This window comes from Microcaecilia unicolor, chromosome 3 (assembly GCF_901765095.1).
Source record: "Microcaecilia unicolor chromosome 3, aMicUni1.1, whole genome shotgun sequence".
Classification (NCBI taxonomy): Eukaryota; Metazoa; Chordata; class Amphibia; order Gymnophiona; family Siphonopidae; genus Microcaecilia; species Microcaecilia unicolor.
In genome coordinates this window covers 250,483,045-250,498,476 of record NC_044033.1, presented here as the reverse complement: position 1 = coordinate 250,498,476, position 15,432 = coordinate 250,483,045, and the positions used below count along the sequence as shown (strand labels likewise).

The 15,432-nt window shown below is 45.3% G+C and overlaps 1 protein-coding gene across 7 annotated transcripts in view; it reads left to right on the top strand.

Moving 5' to 3' along the window:
• The window catches only part of EPN1 (epsin 1), a 59,224-nt gene extending 44,109 nt beyond the window's left edge, over positions 1-15,115 (top strand). For 5 of the 7 annotated variants that reach the window (XM_030197701.1, XM_030197696.1, XM_030197697.1 and 2 more), the window contains 6 exons: positions 6,972-7,064; positions 7,171-7,462; positions 7,664-7,825; positions 8,396-8,497; positions 9,977-10,219; positions 10,473-15,115. In XM_030197701.1, coding sequence (XP_030053561.1) covers positions 6,972-7,064; positions 7,171-7,462; positions 7,664-7,825; positions 8,396-8,497; positions 9,977-10,219; positions 10,473-10,846 — 1,266 coding nt within the window. In that variant the 3' untranslated portion in view covers positions 10,847-15,115. The remainder of the gene's footprint in view (positions 1-6,971; positions 7,065-7,170; positions 7,463-7,663; positions 7,826-8,395; positions 8,498-9,976; positions 10,220-10,472) is intronic. The other 2 variants (XM_030197703.1, XM_030197702.1) reach the window with 1 other exon arrangement.
• The last annotated feature ends 317 nt before the right edge of the window (positions 15,116-15,432 follow it).

Here is a 15,432-nt window from a genome sequence, read left to right as displayed (position 1 = left end):
TGGAGCGGAGCCCCTTGTGGAGGTGGCACCGCGGATGGAGTTGGCCTTGTCATTTTTGGCTGACGCCCTTTATGATCTGGTCAGAGCCTCGGCTAAACAGATGTCTGTGGCAGTGGCTGCTCGCTGCCTTCTATGGCTACAGCATTGGGCGGCTGACATGGCCTCGAAGCAAAGGTTGGTGAAGTTGCCCTTCCAGGGCCTTCTCCTATTTGGTGAGGAGTTGGAGAAAATTGTCAAGGGCCTGGGGGATGCTAAACCCCAACGGCTACCCGAGGATAGGCTATGGCCTTCTTCCAAGGGTCAGGTGGTTCCCTCCTTTTCCAGACCTCGCTTCCGTGAAGCTAGAAGGTACCGTCCGGGGCATTCTGCTGGGTTTACTTTGCGTGCCCGTTTTCAGCAGAGGAACTGCTTTCGCTCGGACAAACGCTCTGCAGAGGCCGGTTCAAGGCCTGGAGTTCATGGGCGACCCTCTCAATGATGGTGCGCCGGCCCACTCCGCGTTTCCTGCAATTGGAGGACGTCTTTCCCTCTTTCTCGAGGAGTGGGTCAAGATTACCTCAGATCAGTGGGTTTTGGACCTGATCAGAGACGGATACAGATTGGAATTAGATGCCCCGGTGAGAGATGTGATTGTGGAGTCCCGATGCGGCACTGCCCTCAAACAGGCGGCGGTAGAGGAGACCTTACAAGTCTTGTTGCACCTTGGAGCGGTGATCCCTGTGCCTCCCACCGAACACGGCTGCGGTCGTTACTCCATTTATTTTGTGGTCCCGCGGAAAGGCGGGTCTTTTCGGCCCATTCTCAACTTAAAGAAAGTCAACGAATCACTAAGAGTGCCGCGTTTTCACATGGAAAGCCTGCGCTGCGTCATTGCGGCGGTACAGCCAGGAGAGTTCCTCACGTCTCTGGACCTGAAAGAAGCTTACTTGTACATTCCTATATGGCCCCCGCACCAACGGTTCCTCCAGTTTGCGGTGTTGGGGAAAACATTTCCAGTTTCGGGCCTTGCCTTTTGGCCTCACCACAGCTCCCTGAACCTTTTCCAGGGTAATGGTGGTAGTAGCTGCCTTTCTCAGGCGAGAGGGTATCCGGGTTCACCCATACCTAGACGACTGGTTCATCAGAGCGGACTCTGTAGGAGTCATCATGTAACAGCCAGAGTGGTCTCAGTACTGCAATCTCTGGGCTGGGTCGTCAATATACCCAAAAGTCACCTGACCCCCTCTCAATCTCTAGAGTATTTGGGGGTTCGGTTCGACACGGCCTCGGGGTTGGTTTTTTTACCCGAGCAAAGGAGGTGCAAGCTTCAGACCCAGGTCCATCTGCTCCTGAGGATGCCTTGCCCGCGAGCTTGGAACATTGTCCAGCTCTTGGGGTTGACCACAGTAAATGGGAAGGAGTCATGAAACGATTCAGGGAATCACAAAACATTATTTTAAGGAAAGGCATAGCCCTAACATCCACCATTTCTATACATTATACTGGATTCATGGCTTGACAATCTTTTTCACATTTATAAATTCTCTTAATTGAATTGGCATAAAAAACACATATTTTGTACCTAAGTATTTTACAACACACTTGCATGGGTAGGCTAGCAAGAATGTTGCCCCCAAAGACCTAGTTTCCTCTCTCATTTCCAGAAACTGTTTCCTTATCTCCTGAGTAGACTTGGTCACGTCCGGAAAAATCCAAAGTTTCTGACCACAAAACTTTTGCTGAATATTTTTAAAAGATAGTTTTAATATAGCTTCAAAGTCTTGCTCAAATACAAAAGATATTAAGAGGGTAGCTCTGACAGTCACCTCAGACAATGAATCCTCTAAAATCATTGAAATATCTTTCAACTCCTCATCTTTCTCCAAATTCGAAGGAATCCCTTCTTGATTCTTCTTAGTGGGTAAATAATATATCTTGTTTATCGGCGGAATATTTTGAAAATAAAATTTTAAATTTTCCACAAGGAATTTTTTAAACATATCGTATGGTGAGATTCCTATTGGTTTGGGGAAATTGAGAATTCGTATATTCAGTCATCTATTATAATTCTCAATTTGTTCAATCCTTTGCCGCATATTAATACTATCTTTTATCACAGCAGAAACATTCTCTTTAATTTTCACAGTTTCTTACTGCGAACGTTTTTCCTGGTCTTTCATATCTTTCAACTTTTCCATAGATTTGGATAGTTGATCAACCGTAGTTGCAAGTTTTTTAGTCTCTTGTATAGAGTTAACTCTGTGCACATTGAGAAGTCAGAATGAGTTTTGCAAATTGGACAGACTCGCTTTTTGGTAAAGAGAGGCTTGGCCTCATGGCTTCCAAGCCTACAATTGCTGGATGGCTGAAGGAGACTGTTGCAGTAGCTTATTTGCAGGCCTTGTGGGCTCATTCTACAAGGCGTACAGTGACTTCCTGGGCAGAGCCTATCTTACTATCTCTGAATATTTGCAAGATGTCAACGTGGTCGATGCCGTATACCTTTGCTAAGCACTACAGGGTGGATGTTGCTGCTAAGCCAGTTAATGAGGCTTCGGTCTTCAGGTTGGCAATGCCAGGATCCCACCCGCTCTAGGGACTGCTTTTGAACATCCCAGATGGTCTGGAATAGTAGGAAGCTTCCTTATGAAAGGAGAAATTGGGTCTGTCTTGCTGATGATTTTCTTTCCATTAGTCCTTCCCACTATTCCAGAGGCCCACCCGAGATTTCTGAGACATTTAGTCAGTAAGAGCAGTTGGTCAAATAACAACTCGCCTTTATGGTGCTTCCTACATCTCTCTTGTTCTTTACAAGTTGTCCAGTGATGTATGTTGGCATTTCAGCCAAATCACGGAGTCAGTTGCAGCTGCTGAAGAACACAGCAGTTAGGTTTGATATATGGCAAGGGGCTGCTTTGATCATGTTACCTCTATGAGGAATCTTCATTGGTTACCTATTTGACAGCAGATTTATTTATTAGGATTTATTTACTGCCTTTTTGAAGGAATTCACTCAAGGCGGTGTACAGTAAGAATAGATCAAACATGAGCAGGAGGCAATTAGAGCAGTAAAAATATTTGAACAACAATACTAAGTATGGCATGGTATACTACTTGCAATGACAACACAATATGTACTAGAACATTATAATTGGTAGTGAAGGGTAAGTCAAAGTTGTAACATATAGATGAGTAAGAAAGTAGGAAGAATTAGAAAGTAAGGTGATTGATTTGAAGAAAGTTGCACGTGAGGTCAGAGAGATGGTTAAATATTATCTCTGCTAGGGTAGGAGTGGATAAACATGTCCCGCTGCAGTATGTGCAGCCCGAGTCAATCCTTGAGTGTGTGAGTGAAACTAACAAGTTAGTTACTTCTTCCGTTAAAGGCCTGGTTGAAAAGCCAAGCTTTCACCTGCTTCCTGAAGTAGAGGTAGTCTTGTATTAAGCGTTTAAAGTAGCCTGTTTGGTTTTAAAGTACTACATGGTTAGAATTCTGAAGATGATGTGGATTTATTGAAATTTCCGGCTTCTAGGTGTTAACTGTGTGATTTTGTGCACTTCTCAATTGGGGTACCCTGACCCTAAGAATATTCATTTTAAATCTATTTGTGAGAGTTTGTTCCCATTTGAAGCAGCTAAAATTTGGAACGCGTTACCTTGGGATATTTATTTATTTATTCATGACATTTATACCCCATATTATCCCGAAATAGACTCAAGTTCAGTGTGGCAAACAAACAATAAAGTGAATAAAACATAATAATGTACAGAATATAACACAAATTACAATAACTTCAAGAAGCAAATTTAATACATGTGCAGTAAGTAATCAGGGATTTAGACTATCTCAAGGACAAACAAGGGTGGATAGGTAACAGCATAATTAGGCAGGACTTAACAATCTTAGAGCTTTAAAGACACTTTTGGATTAATATAATATTCAAGATATATCCATCAATAATTCTCATATTTTGCAATTTAAGTAATCATAGGGATTATTAATAATTTCATTGTAAACTTCCCTCGCACTAGGAGGTGACTTCTTTTATTTTTGTAAACTGCTTTGAATCCTTTGGGAGAGGTGGCAGTATATAAAACACAAATAGAAACAACTCGTTGAGAGGTCCACACATATTGTTAGGTTAGCAAGTTGTTTAAGGTTGTGTTTATTCTGAGTTTCTCCTTACTGCTTGCCTATGTAAATACTAAGGAGCTGGATTGGATGCCAAGAGAGCTGTCTCAGCTCAGTTTTCAGTTTTCTATCTCAGCCTGCTAGTTGATGGACTCAACTGTCCCACAGGTTCTGGAAAGAAAATTCAGGTAAGACCTAATTTCTCCTTGTTAGTGTCTGTAGGCAGAACACAGCCTTGGTTTCAGATGTGGGAGTATCAGAAAGCAGCAAGGAAGAGGTTGCATCTTTATTAGTTACAGTTCAGGTGGGTATATGACTAATTCCACTGTGTGCATTCCCCCCCCCCCCCCCCCCCCCCGGGTAGCTTCTTGGTGACTGACAGGTAAGAGAATGTTCCTGGGTTTCTGACGTCTGCATTGGGGTGGTACAGACAAGTTCCAGTAGGAGAAACATGTAGCCATGCTGAATTCCCAAGGAAAGGGGGCTCTTAAAAAGCCTGATAACCAAACTGAGAGATGCGGTGAGCAATAGGACCACTGGTAGGCAAATTTATTTTGAGAGAGAATCACTTGAAAATGTTAGAGGCCAAAGGATAAGCCCAATCCATGGAGTTTGTGAATGTAGAGTTATTACGAGTAGGTCCAAAATTTCCACAAAAGTCTAACACAAAAAAAAGGTGGAAAAATAACTTCAAGAGACCAATCCAAGATAAGGGGTAAGATGCTCCAAAAAAACTTTATTAAGGACCCAACACGGTCCGTGTTTCGGTTTTTAAAAAAACCTTCATCAGGGGTCTAAAAAATATAATAACAACAAAACACATATATAATTAAATGAAACATTAAATAAAAGATAAAAACAAATGATAAAAACATTTATCATTTGTTTTTATCTTTTATTTAATGTTTCATTTAATTATATATGTGTTTTGTTGTTATATTTTTTAGACCCCTGATGAAGGTTTTTTTAAAAACCGAAACACGGACCGTGTTGGGTCCTTAATAAAGTTTTTTTGGAGCATCTTACCCCTTATCTTGGATTGGTCTCTTGAAGTTATTTTTCCACCTTTTTTTGAGTTATTACGAGTAGCATCATAGTTCTGGCAAAGTCTTATAGCCTATACTATGAACAGCTCTAGGGAAAGGAGATGGGACGTGGTTACAATCAAAGCGGTTTACATATTATATACTACTACTACTACTACTTAACATTTCTAGAGCGCTACTAGGGTTACGCAGCGCTGTACAATTTAACAAAGAGAGACAGCCCCTGCTCAAAGAGCTTACAATCTAATAGACAAGTGAACAGTCGGTCCGATAGGGGCAGTCAAATTGGGGCAGTCTGGATTCACTGAACGGTAAGGGTTAGGTGCCGAACGCAGCATTGAAGAGGTGGGCTTTAAGCAAAGACTTGAAGACGGGCAGGGAGGGAGCTTGGCGTAAGGGCTCAGGAAGGTTGTTCCAAGCATAGGGTGAGGCGAGGCAGAATGAGCGGAGCCTGGAGTTGGCGGTGGTGGAGAAGGGTACTGAGAGGAGGGATTTATCCTGTGAACGGAGGTTACGGGCGGGAACGTAAGGGGAGATGAGGGTAGAAAGATAGTGAGGGGCAGCAGACTGAGTGCATTTGTAGGTAAGAAGGAGAAGCTTGAATTGAATGCGGTATCTGATCGGAAGCCAGTGAAGTGACCTGAGGAGAGGGGTGAAATGAGTATATCGGTTCTGGCGGAATATGAGACGTGCAGCAGAGTTCTGAACAGATTGAAGGGGGGATAGATGGCCAAGTGGGAGGCCGGTGAGGAGTAAGTTGCAGTAGTCCAGGCGAGAGGTAATGAGAGCGTGGTACTTATTTTGTACCTGGGGCAATGGAGGGTTAAGTGTCTTGCCCAGAGTCGCAAAGAGCTGCTGCAGTGGAAATCGAACCCAGTTCCCCAGGATCAAAGTCCGCTGCACTAACCACTAGACAACTCCTTCAGACAAATGTGTACACAGCTACATAAAATTCTGCAAGGTAAAAACAATATAGAAAAACTAAAAATATAAAATTTAAAAAAATACCAAACACTCATACACCAAAAAAAAAAAAGAGGACAAACATAAATTAGGGAAATAAACCTATATCCAAACCAAAAGGAATCTAATTTCAATAACTTTTTTATATACTCTTAAACTGTTCTTGATTAAAGATATTTTTAAAATTAAAACATGGAAAGGTATGCTCATAATTTTTATTTGTCCAACTTAAGGAGGGATTTCCTACCATCATACATTAAAAAAAACAACTTTTAATGTAGATCAAAGTAAAATGAAACAATATAAATTAAGTCTTAAGAATTTCACCCTTATTCAACCCTTCAGCTGTGGAGGAAAATAATTTTTATCAACTCATCTCTGACCTAGTCTTTAGCCTTAAATGAGCTGCTTCAGGGAGAACCCAGTGTGCAAAAGCAGCAGTTAAAGGGTTGGTTATGCGGGTTTCACAAACACCTAACAAGCATCTTTCCCAAAAATGGGTCCCCGGAAACCAGTTTTCCACCAATTCACTGGGTTAGTTGGTTTATTGTTGGGAGTGGCTATGTTGACAGATGTGTCCTCGCTGCCATTCAGATAGGAAGGAGTGTGTGATGTCAGTGACCGCCACTCCTAGTCTTAACTTAACATAGGGACCTGCTTCAGAGAATTAACGTTTTAATACTTGAGATTGAGGCTAGTTATTTTTAAATACTTTCTTTCCGAAATAGGACCTGGCACTGTGCCATTCTTGTCTCTCTCCTACTCTTTATTTTTTTTTTCTTTTTTTCTTACTGTAGAGGTGTGGAATAACTCCTGCTTGTCACCTATCTCCCCCCCACCCCATCCCCCAGGAGGAGCGCATCCGGAGAGGCGATGACTTGAGGCTACAGATGGCCATTGAAGAGAGCCGGAAGGAAGTGGTAGTGCCAGGCAAACAGGAGGAGGTATTGAGCAGTCTTTACCTGATGGGAGGAGGCGTTTCTGGCTTCCTGTATATTCCCCACCCACCCCTGCTTCCAGTCATTTATATTACTGATTCTCTCTTGGCAGTCTTCTCTGATGGACCTGGCTGATGTATTCCCTGCTCCGCCGGCTGTGGCGACCTCTGATCCCTGGGGAGCCTCTGTGCCTCCTCCCTCTACAGACCCCTGGGCAGCAGTTGTGCCTGCTTCCACGCTACCCGTAGCGGCAGATCCCTGGGGGTGCCCTCCAGTGTCTAGCACAGCGAGCAGCGATCCATGGGGCAGCGGTGCAAAGCCCAGCCCTGCTCCCAGCGATCCCTGGGGAGGCACCCCCGCTGCTCCTGAACCTGATGTCACGTCAGACCCATGGAATCCGGCAGGTATGTTTTCACCTGATCCAAATCTAGGCCCGTGCCCCCTTCTTCCACCTACTACTGTGGTTCTCTCGCTTTTTGGTTTTTCTCTCTCCTTTCCTTATCCCTTAATGGCCCATTACTAGGTATCTTTGGGCATGGGGAAATGGGGAGTCTCCGTTTTAGTGGTGGTAGGTTTAAGTCTAACCTGAAGCCTTTTTTACTCAGGAGGTGGTGGGGTCAGAGGAGCCCCTGCTGGTGACCCGTGGGCCTCGAGCCCAGAATCAGCCCCCCAGGGAAAAGCATCCACGGACCCCTGGTCGCCAGCCCCCTCGTTCTCGGACCCTTGGGGTGGGTCTCCTTCCAAGCCAAGCACCAATGGAACCACAGGTGAGCTTGGTGTTCTGGAGAACCGGAGGGAGATGGATTGGTAAAGCTGCATGGGGAGGTGGGGATGGCGGATTTGACAAGGCCATTTATTAGACAGAGGGAAATAGCCCATTGATCTAAAAGTATTTTTGATTGTGAACTGAGTAACGCAGAATAAACCAGGGTGGTGGCAGCAGATCAGAGGGGTCACATCCATTCTCCGGACACTTCTTTACTCACTCTTTACCCGTTGCAGCTTTTCACCATGGGCAAACAGGGTAGCATGCTATGTGCTGAAGGTGACAGCATTTCTGGCTGGAGTAACACTTGCCCTCAGTCTTAACATTCAGTTCTAGTTTCGCTCTCGGGGTGAGGTTATTTCTACATAACTAACCAACTTTGCTTACAGTAACTTAACATTAACACTCGGGCTAGCTGATGAGCTGCGAGTTATGGATTCCTGGTTCTATTTGTCTTCCCCTCTTGGGTGTTGCAGGCCAGAGCTTTACTGTGTGTGTGTGTTAAGACTGCTCTGTCTGTGTGCACTTGGGCATTTTTACAATTGCCAATTTCCGTCCTGCCTCTCCTCAGCCAGCGCTTCTTTGGAGCGGTTTGGGGATACTGTGGACCGGGATGAGTTTTCGGAGTTCGGCAGCCTGAGGACCGGCCTGCACCAGTCCAGCAGCAGCACAGGTTGGGGGCTGTAACCTCTTCTCTCCCTGCCCATACATTATCCACTTCTGCTTGCTTGCATGCTGCTTCTTCCCCCCCCCCTCCCTCCCCTTTTCAACTGTTTGCCCTTTCGCTGTCTATGTTCGAAGGAGAGAAGGGACAAAACGGCTATTCAGGGTTTCAGCGACATTCAAGGAGGGTAGAATATTTATGTCAAAACCAGAGGTGATGAGAAAGGGAGGGTGCTAAAGTCTGTTCAGAAAATTTTAGGCAGAGCAAGTTCCAGAGTTCTAGCATCGGGGTTGTATTATTTTATGTTTATGGATCTGTCTAGTTTAGTGCTGGTGAATCAGGTCAGCATAATCTAAGACATGAATCCAGTTCCCTTAGACATGGTTTTCCTTCATCAAGCTGTCAGGGGCTTAAAGGGGCCTTGAGGCGTTCGGCTCTTTAAACTAGGGTTCTCAACCCAGTCCTCAAGACCTATCTACCCAGTCAGGTTTTCTGATCTCTGGGGGAATATGCATGAGAGAGAGAGTTGCATGCACCGCCTCTATTGTATGCAAATCTGACATGCATATTCACTGTGGGTATCCTGAACACCATACTGGCTGGCTGTGTCCCACTGACTGTTGAGAATCCTGCTCTAGAAAGATGTGGGTCTCTAACTCAGTGTCTCTTGGCCTTCTCCTTGAGGCACATCTAGCTACTTAGGTTTTCAGGGTTGCCATGATAAATATGCATGAAAGAGATTTGCAATGCCGAGTCTTCAGTCTCTGCAAATATACCCTAGCAATAGAGACCAAAGAGCACCAAAAATGCTCAAAAACATTGTTCCTTAGCATCCAACCAGACCAGTCCAGGACAAATGGCTGCTGTTTTCTGACCAGCAGATGGAGACAGAGAAATAAGTCCTATGATTCACCCCTTACGGGTACACACATTCAGCATTTTTCTGTCTCCAACAGGTGGTCACTTTACTGTGCAGGTCTTCGACTGGACAGTACATACAAGCTCCTCCCCAGTGCTTTCTGGTTGAGTCAAGTTTCTTTGTAATATTGTGGGGGGAAATTGCATGGATATAGATATAAATTATTATATACTTTATCCTTTTGCATTTGTTTGTACACGTGTATTTATTTATTTATGTCTTTGTTACAATAGACCTCCCCAATGCAGCCTTCTTTTAAATGAAACATGGCCCCGTCAGAAATGTACTTTTAGATATTTTTTTTGTGTTATCTTTTTGTCTGTTGCTTGTAGTTTAGCACCTGCTTCATTTGGTTTGCAGCTATATCTGTAGCCAGTCTAGAAGTTAACAACGCAGCTAGGCCAGTCTGCCTGTGAATCTCCAGTACCCGAGCTTTCAGTTCCTTTTGCAGTTCCAATCACTCGACTTCGTTTCTGCTTACCTTCTGCTTTTTTGTTGAGTTGGTTCTGTACTTGCCTTGCCTTTCCTTTCATTCATCTCAAACGTGTTCTGTTAAATTCCCTTCCCAGGTGAGCTAGACCTTCTAGCAGGGGAGGTCCCCGTGATTAGGCCTCCCGGCACAAACAGCCCCGACTCTTTTGAGATGGCCAGTATGAGCGGCTCGTTGCCAGACACCTCCAAACCCACCCGCAAGACTCCGGAGTCCTTCCTGGGGCCTAACGCTGCCTTGGTCGACCTGGATTCCCTCGTTTCCAAGCCAGGGTCTGCGTCGGCCCAGAACATCAAGACCTCCAACCCCTTCCTGGCGACAGGTAGGTGTGTCGTGGCCATCAGTTCTACATTTTGTGCCCTTCGGTCCTGTTGTAGTCATTGAGGTTAACTGCAGCGTATAAATTGATGTACTTCAGTGTATGTCGAGATGTGAAGGGATGTTGCAGACACCTGGACGATTTATTTTGCATTTGTGCTTTGGGTGGTTAAGGGAAGCGAGTGGAGTTTTATGAACTTGTGTCCCATTTATAGGATTAACAGTTCTGCTCTTTTGTTCTTTTGATCTCTTTGCAGGTGGGAGCACGTCATCCACCACAAACCCCTTCCAGTCCTCCCAGCAGCCCACACTCACCCTGAACCAGCTCCGTGCCAGCCCAGTGATGAGCATGGGGCAGCCAGTCACACCAGCCGGAGCTCCAGCCACCGCTCCAATTGCTGCTCCCTTCGGCTCCGCATCTCCCTTGGTTTCCGTCTCGCCTATGGCCCCCGGCATGCCCCTGGCTTCCGTCTCGCCCATGCAACCCATGGGTAGCATGCCTCCAATGCAGGGCACAGCCCAAGGGGTGTCTGCTGTGGGGATGCCTGTCGTGCCGCCTCAGCTAGTGCAACAGTCTCTGATCCCCAGCAACTCCTTGGCACCTGCCAGTACTAACCCTTTTCTGCTATAATGAAGCTTCCACAGGGAAAGGAGCAAGAGGCGAGATAATGGCATTGGTGGGGGGGTGGGGGGCTGCTGCGAGAGAGAGACCGAGGGTTTCAAGGTGAAGAGAGAGGTCTTGTTGAACGTGGATGTTGAATCCCATACCTCCCCAATTCTTCGGTACCAGAGGACGCTCGTAAAATGATTGAATGAACCCAATGGGACTGTCATGTCTAGCAGTGCTCTCAGTCCATCCATATATCTCCCCCACCCCACCCCCTCCCCAGATTAGCATGGGTTTTCAGTAGTAGAGAGACGGGCGAGAGAGAATCTGGTATTTTGAGGAGGGATGTTTGTAGGGTATGGGGAAATGGAGAGGGAAGGGAAACGGAAATTTCATCGCTCCTTCCATTTCATTAGTGCTGCTTTTTCACGGCAGAAAGGCAGCGTACCCTTGGGCTGTTTTTCCATGTTGTGTGGGTTTGTTTTTTTTCCCCGGTGAGGGAGGGGGTGAGCGAGTTCTGCCACACATCTGGTAATGTACGCTCATGTTTTAATTGCACAAAGAAGGTTAAGGCAGACGGGGATTAAGGTCTGGACTTGTACTGAAAACTGGGGGAACCCACTGTGCTTTGTGTCCACCCATCGTAGCATGCTCTGGGAATTGAGCTGGATCCTCTCCCTCCCCCTTTTCTGTGGTGCTTGGAGGGGGTAAGAGTGAGGATAGCTTGCCTCCTAGATCCGAGCGCATTTATGCTGAGACCCACTAGTTTTCGGACCTCATTTCTTCGCTCCGTTCCAGGAATGGTGCAAGTGGGCTGCACATCCTTGGGCTGGGAGAGGAAAGGCGAGTTTAGTATGGGGGGCTGTTGAAGTTTTGTCGTGTTACCTGAAATTGAGTGAAGGTTTGTAACCCTGACAAGTCGTTAAGGGTAGCAGTGACTCACTTAGCGAAGCGCTCATCCCAAAATCCTTGGATCACACCTCACAGTATTAGTTTTAGGAAGTGATTTCTTACCACTTCCACTAACTTTTTTTTTTTTTTTTCTAATTTTCTTTCTGGGTCCCAGTCCATCCAGATTTCTTCACCCAAACTTGTCACATTTAAGCTGCCATTCCACCCCCCCCCCCCCCCCCCCACAGCTTTTCATCTAGTTGGCACGAAAGACTCTGGAAGGGGATCAGAATACTCTGTTGGGACAATCCCTTCCAGTTTTACTTCCTACCTGTTTTCTAAACAGACTCACTGGAGTAGTGTGCCCTAACATGTTGGGGTGGGGGTGGGGGAGGTGTTTCTTAATGGTTTCTATAATCGAATCCAGGGAGAGGCGATGGCATGTCCCTGGGATTGTCACTTTTGTACAGTGAACCACTTCTGAGGGAGTTGCTCCTGCCCCCACCCCAATCCAGTGTGCCCGTCACTGTTTGACCAAAAACGACTCCAACATAAAATCTGGTATTCTGTGAAGTCATTTGGCGGTAACCAAACATTGAATGCATGTTTTTCATAACGATCGTGTAAGCTTAGCTTTTCAATGATTGTCCTGTGGTGCCAACCTCTCTGCTATGCCATATTTCTCAACGGTTGGGCTCCCAGCCATTCTTTACTAGCCACTGGGTCATTTGTTGGTGAAAGGGGAATGCCTCATTTCTGGCACAGAGGAGGTCTTCAGAACCCAACATGCTGTTACCAGACTCCAGTCTGTAATCCTGAGAGCTAAATGTCCCTGTGGTTCACGAACTCTAGAGAATCTTTATTCCTCTTCCATAGACCATCATCTGGCCAACTTCCTATCATGATTTTTGTCTTTGAGAAGCTGGCTGTCCTCAGTGTTGTGCCACTTTTATTGGGGGGGGGGGGGGGGATGGATTGCAGTGGAATTTGATGCTAGAGAAGGCAGCTGTATAGGGGGGATGTTTGTGCTGAAGACACCATTCCAACTTTTTGTTATTGTGGATCCACTGGGGCTATCTTGCGATGGTCACCTTCCAGGGATCTTGATGATGCGTTAAGCAGATTCTGTGCTACAGAGTTCTAGGATTGTGTACTCTGAAGAATCTCTCTGCTATTTTTTATCATTCAGTATGGAAATCCTGATAGAAATCTCCTTCGAAATGCTTTGGAGTCCCTGCAGCGCTTACTGGTTGGTGTCATGTAATGTTTGAAAATCTAAGTGGTCTCTTCAGCCCTGAAATATTTCTCCTGTTTTGTCTCCTTTTGCATTTTTGCTGTCATCTGTAAGATATGGCCAGCCCCCTTCTCTTTGCTTCACTACAAGACTTGCGTAGAAACCTGAGACAAGCCACTGATCACTTTTTTGCGCTGTCATTTTAATTCTACAGTGGAACTCGCAGCTCTATTCTATAGCACTACAATAAATGGAATGAAGGGTCTAATCTGTGTCATGGGAACCACCACTAGAGTTACTAAATGGGCAGAGTTGACCTTGAGAACTCAGGCGATGTCTAGTTGGCTAAACCATGCTAGAAAACTTCATGAGCCTCTCGAGCCGGAGATTATAATAGATGCATTCCAAGAGAAATTCAGCGACCAAACGTTTTAAAATACACTCAAGGGGCCAAAAGGAACAAGTTGGAAGCGGCCTATGCCGAAGACTTGTTGGACATGAGTTTCTTCAGCGTTGAAGATATTGACGACTTCATGTCTGAGGCAGTGGGGATGGAGGGAACACTTTGCGGCACATACAGAAAGTCTGAGCCAAATTCTTACCTCTAGCTTGAATCCCCTGACACAGACTTCTTAAAACTGATATTGTCGGGTGGATGGAGAGGTCCTTTTTCATAAGCAACGGCCTCTGGACTGAGCGAAAACCATTTAAAAATGACACTTGTTGAAGAGCTTCTGTTCATGCTTGGGAAAGAAATTTAAGCATTTTCTCATATTTAACACTTAAGATTGTTCAAAGGGATTAACTGGTGCATCTTTCATACGTCAGCTGTGCCCTGTATAGTGTGTTCTCTGTTTTGGTGTCCCTCTCGAATTGTATTTGGCTGACTTTTCTTTCAAGATTTCTCCTGTCCAGTAGTTTAATTGTTTGCTGAACTTGGGTGAGTTATGAATAAGCCATGGGGAAGAGGTGATGAAGTCCAGCAACTGGGTCTTGAGGAGTAGAACTGCCAAGTTCCTGGTGGGGTGGCTTTTTTTTTCTTCATTTGGTTAAAGATTAAATTTTGAGACCAGAATCTATAGGAGCTGGCCATCTTCTGTGAATTAAGAGCGGTTGGAGAAATCTTGAGAAAACCAAGCCCCCAATGTCAGGAGGGATCCATTTGAGAGGAACGTTAAGATGGAATTGGTACCCTCCCTGCTTCCTCCCCTGATAAACCACTATTAATGTCTGCATGTAGTACTTTTTCATGACTTACAGACCACATAGCTTGAGTTGAATAAGTACATGTTGAAAGATACCCCTTGGGCAAGAGAGGTGGGAGAAATGTCATTAAATCTCCTGCTTTGGTGGATAGGATACCCTGAAGGATGGGAGGGGAGGAAGAAGAAAGAGTTAACTAGCTGGCTTCCAACTGCGTAAAGATGCCTTAACTACGTTTAGGAGATTCCCGTATGTTGGCAATCCAGAAAGGTTTAAATAAGCCAGTGCTAAAAGGGATTGATGACTCTCTAGCACTTTATCTGCCTGAAAATTCTGTCTTTAATGTAGGTATGAGATGTCATTGATGTCACTGTCGCTAGATCCCCCCCCCCCCCCCCCCAAACTTCCATGGTGGCATCGAGGGGTCCTCATGCACTTACTGGCATAAACAGCTGTTTGCACTTACTGGCATAAACAGCTGTTTGCATCACTCCAGATGTGGATCAGAACATGACTGAAAACACTTGGCCTCGCCATCATTTTTTTTTTTTTTTTTTGCCTCTTGTTTCACCCCTCGGTGAGCCAGGGTTTGCTTATCTCAGCCTACACCTTCCTTACCAACAACAGCTATGGACAGTGCCCAACCCATTAGTGTTTTCCGTTAGCAGAATTAAAAGGTGAAAGCTTGTTGGCTAACTCCATGAGATGTGATCTAGACATCCTGAAAACACTCTGCAGCACATACCTTTTTTTTGAAAGGGATTGGGGGGAGGGAGAAAATAAGCAGAAGGGGGGACTGAACAGCTCAGTGAAAACATGAAAAATTGAAATCAGTGTAATCTGGATGGTAATCTTGAAGAAAGAAAAACAAGACCAGAGATCATACTAATGTGACTTTGATTTTATCTGTTCAATGTACTTCTATGCATATAAGTGAATTAAAAATGAACTGAAGTCTGCTATGATTTTTCATGTTGGCGCTCTCTTGATACACCACTGCTCTAACCGTGGCTGGCGCCTCCTTCCAGCTTTAAGTTGTTAACAGGGATAGTCGTTGCAGAGTTGTAGGAACATCCCACGATGGTATTTGTACCCTGGGTAGTCTGTACTCTCTCGGGTTGCTGTGGCCAGGGTCCATCGCCTCTACTTTGAGTAGTGAAGTCATTTCAGTCTTGGATCTAAGCTTTTAGAGCGAGGAGAAGGCCGTGTACAGCTTTGTGGGAAATCCCGAAAGGTATCCCCTTCCATAAGGAGAAAGTCCTAAGGGATTTAATAAGTGGTG